Source organism: Panthera uncia, chromosome C2 (genome assembly GCF_023721935.1).
Source record: "Panthera uncia isolate 11264 chromosome C2, Puncia_PCG_1.0, whole genome shotgun sequence".
Taxonomy (NCBI): domain Eukaryota; kingdom Metazoa; phylum Chordata; class Mammalia; order Carnivora; family Felidae; genus Panthera; species Panthera uncia.
The window spans coordinates 135,377,719-135,390,595 of NC_064810.1; the positions used below are offsets into that span (position 1 = coordinate 135,377,719).

Genomic DNA, 12,877 nt, shown 5'->3' on the forward strand with positions numbered 1-12,877 from the left:
TGGTTGGTCACCTGACTTGGAACTCACACCATGGGCCATACAGTATCCTGTAGGAAAAAAATAAGGAGGTATAGTGGCACCTGGGGGCTTGGTCCATAGAGCATCCAACTTCAGCTCTGGTCATGATCTCGTGGTTTGTGAGTTTGAGCCCCACATAGGGCTCATTGCTGCCAACCCGAAGCCCACTTGGATCCTCTATCCCCCTCTTTCTACCCCTCCCCTGCATGCACTCTATCAAAAATAAATGAACATTTAAAAAAAAAGAAATAGGGAGATTGAGATGAGACACTTAGACCTGAGTCCCCCTATCTGCAGAAACCTGTAGCTCAGATATATGATCTCTAAAGCCATACTACTTAGAGTGTGGTTGGTGGACCAGCAGCACTGACAGCTTGTTAGAAAGGTGGAATCACAGGCCAAAACCACACCTACTGAATCAAGAGCTGCATTTTACTCTGATCCTCAGGTGATGTGCATGAACGTTCAATTTTGAGAAGCAGAGTTCGAAAATTCTTTCCAGAACCATACCAACTGTGATTCTGAATCGACTCCTATTGCACTGAACCTGTTTTGGGTGCCAGCGCCATAAAGAACCCCAGGTAGAAAGGAGGGGGCCCATTTCTAGGGACTTCCACCCTGGAAGCAAGGGGGCAGCCCAAGATGGCTGCAATCAGGCCCGGACTTGAGGCCACGGGATGATCTCCCTAAGGGGAGTGAGTCAGCGTGTGGAGGGAGAAAGAACACAGGCTTTGGAGTCAGGTGGACTTGGGATGAATTCCTGACCTGGCTGCCAGGGTGAGTTGGGGCAAGCTGGGAACTCCTAGCATACAGGACTTGCTCTGCAAAGTGGTTAAAATTACACATCTCAGTGATTTTCAATTCTGGCTGTCCTTCAGAATCAACCTGGACATTTTAAAAGAAAATTCAGATGCCCGGGCTCCATCCCCATAGAAGTAGATTTACGGATTGTGGTAGGGCCTTGACAATAGCATCTATTCAGAATTTCCCCAGGGGATTCCATTGTGCAGCCAGGATTTAATGTTTATTTATTTTTGAGAGAGAGAGAGAGAGAGAGAGACAGAGTGACAGAACTTGAACAGGGGAAGGGCCAAGAGAGAGAGAGGAAGACACAGAATCCAAAGCAGGCTCCAGGCTCTGAGCTGTCAGCACAGAGCCTGACACGGGGCTCCAACTCATGAACCACGAGATCATGACCTGAGCCGAAGTCAGACGCTTGACCAACTGAGCCACCCAGGCGCCCCTGTGCAGCCAGGACTTAGATCCACTGATCATCTCTTAAGGATGGTGGTGAGGTGCAATGAATTAAGTCATGCCAGCGCCTGGCACAAAGCAGGCACTCAGGCTGTTAAGCCCCCTTCTCTGTCAGTACTACCCCATCACCTGTCAGCACCAGGACTGCTCTCCATTAACAGGAGTTGGGAAACACTCTCAGGAAACCAAGAGGTCCGTCAATTCCATGCCTTGGGCTTCTCACTATAACTCTCTTACTTATTAAGCATTTTAAAGTGAGGAAAACCCAAGACACCATGGAGAAGGAGAAGGAGAAGGAGAAGGAGAAGGAGAAGGAGAAGGAGAAGGAGAAGGAGAAGGAGAAGGAGAAGGAGAAGGAGGAGGAGGAGGAGGAGGAGGAGGAGGAGGAGGAGAAGTTTACCAGAAGGTTAGTGTATAGGATCTTGAACTATTTTAAAAAAAGAAAAAAAATACATATATATTTTAAACAAGCTGCCTTCTAAAACACCTTCTAACTGATAACCTTAGGACACGCTCCTAAGAATTGCCAAAGCCGTCTAAGGTATGTCTCCCATCACTGAGGGCAGCTAAGTGAAATGCCTGGTGGTAACCACCTGCCTTCTGTGTCGTGCATCGTGCCCTGCAAGGACAATGCTCCCCAGCAGTCACTGTGGAGATGCCTCTAAACAAGGGCACCGTAAGTTATGAACTGTCGCAGGCTTTAAAAGAAGGCTTTGAGAGAAATGCTAATAATGCCATACCGGAAGGGCAGAATGTTTTGCCTTAGGTTTTTTTGTTTTGTTTTGTTTTTAATAGCAGGGCCAGTCAGCCAAAGAAATCAGTCTTTAAAAGTCCAGCAACACATAGAAGAACAGGTAAAAATCGATATCAAATCCCTCTTCCCTTCCCAAGCAACTATTAATAAACTCCCTCAGCTTTCAACGTGTCTATTCCCCTTAGAGTCTTGGACAGGAAGGAATATGGGGATAGAGAATCTTTACGGAGGGTTTCCTGCCCAGCTCGCTTTCTCTTCCCTGCCTTTGCTCCTGCAATTTCCCTTTGTTATAGAATAATAACAAAGAACCGATTATACATGGCCTCACAGGTACATCTGACCCCACCATGCAAGGGGCTATGTGAGGATGTATCCAAATGTTCCCTTTCTCAGTGCACTCAGAGATCTCTGCTGGAATGCTAAACTGCATAGCTGAACATGTATTTCCAAGCTGCTATTTTTCCAAGCTCCACTCTTTCTAATCCACATGGTTTTTCACATCCTCATAACAAGGCCCATTCACATGGTGCTTTGCATATTGTGAAGCTTGCATTCAACAACTCATTGAACCTCGCTGTCAGACAGACTCTATAACCCACTGTATAAATGAAAAAGTTGACGCAGAGACAGATTTACTAATTTGTCCACCGTCACAGAACTCCTATCAGATGTAAGATCTCTTTCCAGGTCCTTGGCCAGTTTACCCTGAGGTCTATTTCCTGAACTTTCCCTGGACTGCCCAGGAGCTGACACCTGCAGGGTGCAGTGCCCACGCTGCCTGGCCTCTGGTTCGATTCCACCAATGAGGGGCAAAGGCAGCGTACTGGAGGGTGGGCAAAAGGGAGAAGCCAGGGCACTTCTCTGTCTCTCTCCATGCCTAAGGTCGAGTCCTTCCACCTCCGATGTCTCAGGTCTGCCACGACTCCAGCTCCCACCAGGAGACCCCGGGCCCTGGCCTTCAGGACCACGTCTCTTGCCCTTCCATCTTACAACTACCAGTTTCTTGCTATTGCTAATCTCTGGGTTGCCTCACCAGCCCCCATGTGGCTTCCCAGCAATTCTATCATCCATAGAACAAACCACCTGCATTAAAGTCCTTCTTTGTGAATTAGTTAGCATGGTTCCTGTCTTCTGATTTGACCCCAAGAGATATAAACCCTTTTTTTCAATTTTATACATTTGTATATTGGGTTGGATACAGAGGGGAAAAAAGTAGGAAAGAATCGCATTTTACTGGCGGCTCACCATGTACTTCCTGGGGCTTGGCACTTTTATATGCCTTGTATATTTTAGTCCTCAAAATAGAACTGTGGGAAACACATTATCATTATTCTTCTTTTACGAAAACCTGGATATCAAAAATGTGAGGTGACTTGCCCAAGAATACAGAGGCAGTGAGGGGAGCAGCTAAATTCTCACAGGCTGTTTGTTTCTCTTTATCAGTCACAGAAAAAAGACCAGGCTGGGGTTCCATCTTGAACACCCAAACACTGGAGATGGTGTCACTGTAAACATCAAAGAGTCTGGAGCACAAATGACTTGGAATTTTTCTTTTTGTAAGCATTGAGTTAAACAGTGACACAGCAGGAATATACAGCTGTACAATTAATACAAGCCTTAGTATCTGATGCTGCCTTGGAAAAACAGAGGCAGTGGAGAAAGCCGGGTCCTGCCTGAGGCCGATTAGTATTCTAATCTAATATTCTACTTGTGTTTATTAGTAATTATTTGACACAAGAAACAAGGCAGAATAAAAAAAAAGTATGAATTATGTCAGGCCTCTGTTATTACTTTTGATTTTTCAAAGTCAACACACAAATATATCTTATTTCCCAATCTTTTGTATTCATTTCTTTAGCCTATCAGCTGGAATATTTTTTCCTAGCATTACTATTACAAGTAATCCTCCATTCATAAGAAATATTCCCCTCTACTCCTCTGTAAAGAGTAAAGAGCACCGAAGTAAGACTCTGAAGGACCAAATTGGAGTCTTGGCCTTAACGTTTACTAGCTGTGTGACCTTGAGAATGTTCTTTCAGTCACTGGAGGCTCAAATTCCTCATCTCAAAATAGAAAGAATTATATTTTACCTACCTCCTGCAATGGGTCATTTTAAGGATTGAAAAAAAAGCATAGTATTGATGCATTTTGAGAAATACAAATCGCGGTGTAAGTGTAAGGGATGATGTTTATCAAAGTACGTTTGCACGCATGTGGCACTTTTATCCCCAGGGCAATCTGCCACAAGCACTTTCTCTCACCAGCAAAACACATGAATATGAAAAAGGTAAGTGTGAAGCACATTTTTGCAAAAGCCTTGCAAATAGTAGTCCAAATGATCTCCATTTTCTTCAGCTTTCACAAATGATCTTCAAAACTGGTGGCCTTCTGGACGTTTTGGTTAATTGCACATAGCGGGCAGTCCTGCCTATCTAGCCTGTGGCAAGAGGATGTCAACATCTGGGGCAAACTCCCTGAAGCCAAGTAAAGCTGAGAACCGAAGTTGTGATCAAGCGAACGGAAAACAAAGTGCAATTCTACCATCTCCTATGATGGTTTTAGGTATTCTTCAGACTTTTTTGTACACTGGTCTTAATATTCTATAGATATGTTACTCTTTACACTGCAGAGTTCTATGAAGAAAGAAGTGAAAAAAGATTGTAGAACTCCTTACATTTATTTTCAGATCGGATTTCTAAGGACTAGTCCTTACCTTTAAAGATTAAAAAAAAAAAAGACAAGAAAAAGGCAGCTAAAATGTTTCAGGAGCCAAGAAGAGTGTTTGTCAACACACACGGACCAGTTTTCATAGGGAACATCAGCCTTAAAGGATCTGCTGAGGAAGTGGAATTCACTCCTCCCTAATTCTCCAACCCACTCAGTCATGCACGATCAACACCTATGTGCCTGGCACTGAGCTAAACAGGCTGCTGAGGATACACATCGAACGTGATTCATCCTGTAAAAGAACTTGGAGCCAACCAAACCCACTCTCGCCCCACAGCCCTCCCCTCCCACCAGGTACAGTGGTGCTTTGGGGCGGGCAGCATTTGCTCAGAGCTCCAGGCCTGACACCTGGGTCTCCCTCCTGACCTTGCCCAGGTTACTCTTCTCTGTCCTCCTTTCTTACAGAAATGGGATACTGCCAGGCTAGAAAAAAGAGAAAACTGAAAGGCGGACAAGGAGAAGGGGTTCAGGGCTCAGCGCATCCCCTCCAGGGCTCCGATGGAGGTTCGTGTGCATTTCAGGTTTCGGAGTCAAGAGGGTTTCACGGAAATACCCTAGATTTTAAAAGCTGTGTGAACCTGAAGCTCACATGCCATGAAGCCCGACTTCCAGCTGCCTCATAACGATTTTAACGCTGTGACAGAGCAAAGCGTCTTCCTATTTTCAACCCTAGCAATTTGGTTCAAGCATGATCTCAACCACTTTAAGCTTTGATATTTCTAGCCACCTCTCATGCTGTATTCTCTCTTAATGCCACCAATCATGTGTGAAATTCTGTTGCAAAACTAATCTTTGTGGGAAATGATATGTAATGGCTTTTTTTAAAGAGAGTCAGAGAGAAAGAGAGGGCAGCTGCTATGACCTTTGTTGTTTTTTGACATGTTTTTCATAGTGTAATACAAATGGAAACGTCTCTTTCTCAAGGTCAAAGTAGAGACAGGTTTCTGCTTATACAAGCATCACTCTCTCTTAAGCAGAAAAAGGCTTAAAAATTATCCTCATGACTTGATTTTTAAAACCTCTAATATATATAATGGTTGTTAAACTTGAAGCCAGCTGCACTAAAAAAAAAGAGTTTAATATCCATCTTGTTAAACCAATACTTAATGTTTTACCTTTTTTTTTTTTTAATTTTTTTTTTCAACGTTTTTTATTTATTTTTGGGACAGAGAGAGACAGAGCATGAACGGGGGAGGGGCAGAGAGAGAGGGAGACACAGAATCGGAAACAGGCTCCAGGCTCCGAGCCATCAGCCCAGAGCCTGACGCGGGGCTCGAACTCACGGACCGCGAGATCGTGACCTGGCTGAAGTCGGACGCTTAACCGACTGCGCCACCCAGGCGCCCCGATGTTTTACCTTTTAAATGATGTGAAAAGATTTGGGAAAACATACAAGATGTGAATGCGGAAAGAAATTTGGATGTTTACTGTAAAAAGGCACCTTTTGATGCTCCAGTGTGAAATACACCCATACACACACACACACACACACACACACACACACACGCCAATGCATCTTGTCTTATCAGGGGAGGTTTTAGTCAAAAACAGCTGTGACCAAATCTTCTGAAATGGAAGTCAGAAACCACTAATTTAAATTTTTCATTTGTTTTTTGGAACAATTATGCCACCCACAAAATGGTAACTTTGCAAGCCGTCATTATCTCATGAATTTTGGAACTTATCCCTTAAATAAACCCATCTCATTTCCATATAATTACAGCAACTAATAAAGTCCTTAAAAATATTTTTTTTTGCTTAAAATTTAAGAGTGTAATAAGGATTCCATGTTACTGGCATATTGATCAAATTTGGAATCCGTTTCCTTAAAATAAGGGCTTCGTATGAATTTAAAAGAGACCCTGTCTTGAGGAAGAAATCTTAATGGGTTTCCAAGTTCTGTTCGGTTTGTGGTTCCTGCATATGATCCCTTCTGACAGTATTCACCTGTCATGTTCTCCATCCCCGTTATGTAGTAATTTACTGCATGTCATTTAGATTCATTTGTAATAAAACATAATGGCAATGACTTCACGCTTTAAAAAGGGGAGTCTACAGTAACAAGTGCCTTCCTGAGTTATTCTCTCCTCCTGTCAGCCTCAGGAAGATAGAAACACCTCCAGAGTGTTTAGAAAGACTCTAGTGGACCTAATTCCCCATAACAGATCACTCAGTACAAACTAATTAGGACGAGTTAAATGTTTCTACTGAAAACATGAAAAATAGAGGAATGTTTTTCTCTGCTGCCTGCTGTTTTCTGCTCATTTCCTTCCCCATAACCTTGCTGCTTAACTGTTTTCCTAACATACTGCTTTAGAGGTGAAACTTGATGGTCCAGCCACAACCAAAAGTGTAAATGCTGACGTGAGAATGTTCTCAACCTCCCAGGGGAAAAACAAAAGTCCTTCTTATGACAATATACAAATGTGTCTATTCTAGGCTGGGGAAATAGGCTTCTGGTCTAGAATTTTCCTACTAGTTTTTTTTTTTACCCCTAGCTGTTGTATTACAAGCTTTCTCAATCAAGTATTTCTTGTAATGATCAGCATACCACTAAGTAATTTTTCCTATTTTTCTCAGGCATTTTAAGGAAGATAGCTGATCCACAACGAACGCCAGGCTGAACTTGAACAGCCCTTTCACACTTTGTGGATTGTGTTCGCCCTTTTCCCCAGGTTTCCTCAATACACCGTTGAGGGGGCTCTAATATTTGTCTCTCAGTTCTGCTCATTTGTTTCAGGTGTATTATTTCCTTTTTCCAGAGCATTCTCATGGAGCCAGCCCCAGCCTCTCATTGGCTGTAAGCTCCCCCAGAGTCTCCATCTGGTTGACTCAGGCCTAAAAACATCTTTCGTTTCAGCCACATAGAATTTCCTGAGTGCATTCAGCCTCCCATTTTCTCCCCTGATGGCAAAGGGTTCAGACATAGCACCTCTCTGGCCAACCATGGACAATTTGTGAGGTTGACATGACCACTGGCAACGACTCACCACTCCAGCAGTGGAGAAATGTGGTGGGCCAGATGGAAAGGGGAGATGATTCAGACATACGGTGCTTAGAGCTGGAGAGAGTACATGGTTACAACCTTCTGCCAGGCTCTGACAAATAGCCAGGATGCACTCAAGCAAGGAACATGCCCTTCATACCAGCACACTCCTCTTAACCAAACTGTAACCCAGCAGCTCAGGTCTGTTGTACTGACAACCACCCCCAGCCTCTCTTCCTTAATCTGAGGAGAAGCCTCCCAGCTGCTTTGCTTTTATTTCTGGATAAATTATTAATGGCTATTCATCCTTGGCACATGTAATTTTTAACTATGTAAAATATTTATGGGGGTGGGGAGGGAATTTCAGAACTATTTATTATTTTCCCCGGCTTTTACTGTAATCCCAATCGGGTTGCTGACTGGGATTTTCCTTGCTTCTTTCTCCTATGTGAGCCTTATTTTTAACTCCAAGTAATGAATGCAAGATCGATAGCATAAGTAACAAAAGTATCCACGGTGACTGAACAGCAAACTCTTAAATCACTGCACAGTAAGTGCAAAGGAACAATTATTGAAAACGCTGCACTAAAATTTCAATAGGAGATAAGAGTGAGGCTTAAGTCATTAAAAGGGTCCATTAGTCTTGCAAGTCTGAGACGGCACACTCAAAACATGAGCTATTCTTGAGAACTGGAACTATTACATATCCCACCAACTTGCACACACAGGACAGACGCCAACTGAGCAAGGGGAGGCTGCAACTGTCTAGTACTTAAGGCGAAAGAAAGCAGGTAGGCAGTGATTCTTCAGTTACATTTGAAGGGGGGTGTCGAGCAACACTGACAAATTAGATTATTTATAAGGGAAATAAATACCCTGCTTGCATATCAGTTTCCCTGGTGTTACAGCATCACCATGCTCTTCATCACTCCCTGCCAGAGATGCAAACACAAGTCTTCTGACGCCTCCACTCCATTCCCACAAATCCCCAGAAAAGCCTACGAAGGCAGCCCCACTTTTTCTTTGCCTATGTCCTCCCTGACTCAGTTCAAAATTGAAGAAGAAAGTAAAGGGCAACCAAACTACAAAGTGAAAGTATTGTTTTGAAAAATTACCCGAAATAGCTAAAATGTTGGAAATACATAGATACATACAAACACACAAATACACACGCACACACACAAATACACAAATATACACAGTCTGAGGCATTTGCAAACATCAGCATGTTACTGAATCTTGAAACTGCCTGGATTGTTCTGCTCAATTCCTCTTGCCCTACGTCTTTTACCAGGCATTTTATTAGGGACAGGTGGGCTCTCGGGGTTCTGAACTGCCTGTGAGAGGGGCTGCATAGCCTAACCTGAAATCAACGGCATTCCTGAATCCACACGGTTTCCTCCAGGAATAGAAAAACGTATCTCATGCCGGAATCCTGGTAAGACGGAACCACATTCATGACACAGAGGGCAACTTTAGCTTTGCCTTCCAAAGAGTATAGTTTCATCCAAAGTAGGACATCACATTTCAATTTGTACCATTAAAAACTTGCATTATACGGTGAAACTAATTGCCCTGTGAATCACCCAGCTTTATGAGACAGCTGGACTAGCCTACAGTTAACATGAGCTAGCCCAGTGAACATTTCTCCAGCAGCTACATGATAATCTCGTACAGCATGGATGGCCACTGACCAGTACTTTTAGACTATGCAACTACTCTGGCTAACCTCCGTGCTCGCCATCATCACATAAAGAATTGTTGCAAGAGGCTAAACACTTAAAATTATAACCTACTTCCTATCCCTCAATAGCATTACAGATGCTGAAATTTTATTTTGTCCGGAGGACAGATTACATCTCCAAGATTTTCCATTTATCAAAAATATATTCATGATAAACACTTGCTGTTTTATCAATTGCCAATAAACAAGCTTGACCACCTCCAACAGTACCCCTGGAGAGAGGTGTTGTTTAACTCTGGATTTGTCTTAAATTTGGCTCTGAAATGAGGATTGTTTCTTCCAAATCAATTTTAGTTATTTTTAAGACTTCTTTCCTAATATGACACAAATTATAGGGAAATCAAAACGGCTGTCAAGACAACTAAAGGCATTCAGCTTTTACAACTCGTGTTCCTCCCGTACTTTCACAAATGTTTCAAAGTCTGAAGAAAACAAAACAAAGCAAATAGTACACACAGAAATAAATGCCCAAGAAACTAACACTCCCCCAACACAAGTTTATTTAAACACCTCCTTAATCTGAAAAAAGACTCTAGGTCTCAGATTTAAAGCCAACCAAGAAATCACCCAGAGCATTTGCATCTTGGAATCCTTCCCTGGCCCCTCTCCAGCTGTTCTCACAAACCTTTTAATATCAGATAGATGCCCTCAGATGATGACGCGGGATGGAACTTACAGAAGGAAAGCATAACTTCGGGGAGGAGGAAAGGATATTCAGTCCCAATCCTTGGCCGCTTCTTATTCAGTGAAGGGGTTGTGCCTTCTCTCCCAGCAGTAAGTTGCAGCCTTACAGTGCTAACACACAGCTCCAAGCCTGCTTACAGTGCTCCCCTGGTAGCCCAGATCTAAGCCTCAACATGTTTTCTGGAAATGCAGGGCAGCTGGGCTGAAAATCTTAAGGGAGGGTTCCACCGTGGCACAGAAACTGCAGAAATATTTAACAGCTTCGAGACCTCTAAAGGTTTGAAATACTATGCATTTTGTGCTATTGCTGTTCTAGCCAAAAGGAAAATGGGATGGTATAGAGGAGCGTCCTCAGCTGCTCAACCCCTGCACACCAAAGAATGTTTTTCCTTTTTGGCTCAGAATTCGGGAAAAACCAAAATGCTTAATGAAACGCTGGTATTGACTAAGATTTCACAGCATCCATAGTACAGGAACTTAGTTTTACATTCCATTGAGTTAGCTCATGACTTCCCACGCCGCACCATTTCTCCTTCACCTAGCTAAAAAGCCAACTTCATGCAGACAAATCAAGCCAAAGTTTATCCACCCCCACCCTGTTTCTTTTCTTTTCCAACTTAAACTCACACACGACTAATAAACAGCCCCAATTGTAACACAAAGGAAGCTTTGAAGGCTGCACCAGCTTGGTCCTCCACTTGCCAACTGGAGGTAGATTTAACGTAATATATTCTCGCGGCTTAAAGATGTTTTTTTTTTTTTTTAAAGGCTGGTCTGCCCTGGTGAAGAGCCGGCCACCCCCAGAATTACATCATCAGAGGTAACACTCACCAAAATACATTATGTTTCTCATTAATCAGACAGCTGGAACCCCACCGCGGCGTCTTCAGCATCAGCTCGTCCCCAAGGCTGACACGCACAGCAGAGCCGTTTCATGCTACATTCGGTGGAAACGTCCCCGGCGTGGAGAGCGGCGAGCGCCCAGCGTGCCTCTTCCGCGGGATGAGCGCCTTGCAGGCTGCCTCTCCCGGGCTACGATCCCCGGCGGCTGGAGCGTGCGCTCCGGCTGCCTGCTGCACTGCCCATCCTTACTGTAATCCGACTCCTCCTTGCGATGTCCTTGCCGCGCCTGTGACATCAGGACTGAGAGTACTACAAACAGACCCCCCCACCCCACCGCACCCCACCCCCGGTTAGCAGCGGCTCCATGAGGTGCTCCGATTGCCTGCCTGGACCAACCATGGCTCTCGGGAAGCTTTGACGAGCCCAGAGACCTGGGAGGGGGCGGAGTGAGGGGCGCGGGAGGCTCTCTTAAAGAGAGCAGGGTCTCCGGATCCACGAGGGAGCACTCGGGGGAAATTCACCACGGCGCGGGAGGGGAAGAGGTTAAGGCGAGTTCTGCCATTAACGTGTAATTAGACAACACACTTTTATCCCGCCCCTCCCATGAATGCCATCATTCTCGCCAAAATTTAGCCTGCCACCCTAAGTTAAAAAAGCAGCGGGGAAAGGAATGGTGTCCTGTGTCTGCATTCTCTTTGCTGTGGGCTTGAGGGTTTGTTGCTTGTGATGTTTCTGCCTAAGAGAAAACAAAAACAAAAACAAAAACATTCAAGGGTCCATTGCTAGGGTAATAGAGGTTTTCCCTTAGAAATGACCAGATCAAAGAAACCTAGTAGTTGGGGAAGAGTTATTTTTATTTCTTGAGTATATTCTGAGCGAGGTTGATAGAGAAATGTAAAGAAAAATAACGTGATAAAAGTCACCCCTCAGTTTCACAAGATCACATTTGCTGCTTCCCATAGTAGGTAGTAGAAAGGATACTGAAGCTGAAATGATCTTTGACCCCCAAAGAGGGGAGGCAATTTAGCCTGAAAGACAACCAAGATTGTGTCATCATTCAAGTCTGGTCACCAGCATAATATAGACACACCCACACACAAGCGCACACAAACTCGCCTTAGATTTGAGAGGAGCCGTCAAGAAAGGCAAAGCTTAGCAAAGCCTCTGGCTCCTCCAATGGTCTAATGAATTGCAGTCCTTATCTTACATAGAAAAGGATGTTAGAAAGAAATCCCTGAAAGCGGTGCTGATTAATATACTTAAATGCTCAGCATGGAAAATAAACCCATAAAATACGTTCAGTTTCCTAAGGACTCATCGCTTTGGCATCCAAATTTACCTACAGAACTATCGAAACTTAAAATTTTCTTTTTTTTTTTTTTTTTTGAAACTTAAAATTTTCTACAAAAATCTATAAAATTAAGAGCTGGAGATAACAAATGAACTATAGCTTACAGAAGGACGCAATTGATCTATTTTCAATACAGGTTTTCATAAGCCATGGTAGCAAATATTTCTACGGTGTGATATTAAAATAATCCGTGGTCTTTCTTTGCACAATCTTGTCTCTGTTTGTGGGTTTAATGCATATTGGAACTGGTGGGCTGGAGCTCATAATGGCAGTTTGCTGTGCAATCTCGCAAAGAAGCTAAACCCCCTGTTTCCTCTCTGTGAAAAAAGCACTATGACCCATATCCCCTCTTGCGATGGATTATAAAGAATTTTGTAAATGCGAATGGTAATCATCTCTAAATCAGAAACGTTACCACCAGTCTTAGGCTAAATCCAGTGATTCTTTTTTTTTAGAAACACTCTTCATTGAAAGCAGTTTGGAGCAAGAAAATGCAAATAGTAAAGAATACTTTTT

General features: G+C 43.5%; 1 protein-coding gene across 5 annotated transcripts in view; it reads right to left on the reverse strand.

The window, feature by feature from the left end:
* ZNF385D (zinc finger protein 385D) overlaps positions 1-12,877 on the reverse strand; it is a 1,296,755-nt gene that overhangs the window by 292,189 nt on the left and 991,689 nt on the right. The window contains exon 1 of one of the 5 annotated variants that reach the window (XM_049629863.1): positions 10,160-11,354. The exons of 3 other annotated variants lie outside the window; for them this stretch is intronic. In XM_049629863.1, the coding sequence (XP_049485820.1) occupies positions 10,160-10,172 (13 nt within the window). In that variant the 5' untranslated portion in view covers positions 10,173-11,354. Of the gene's footprint in view, positions 1-10,159; positions 11,355-12,877 lie in introns of those variants that run through there. One more of the 5 variants, XM_049629862.1, reaches the window with a different exon arrangement.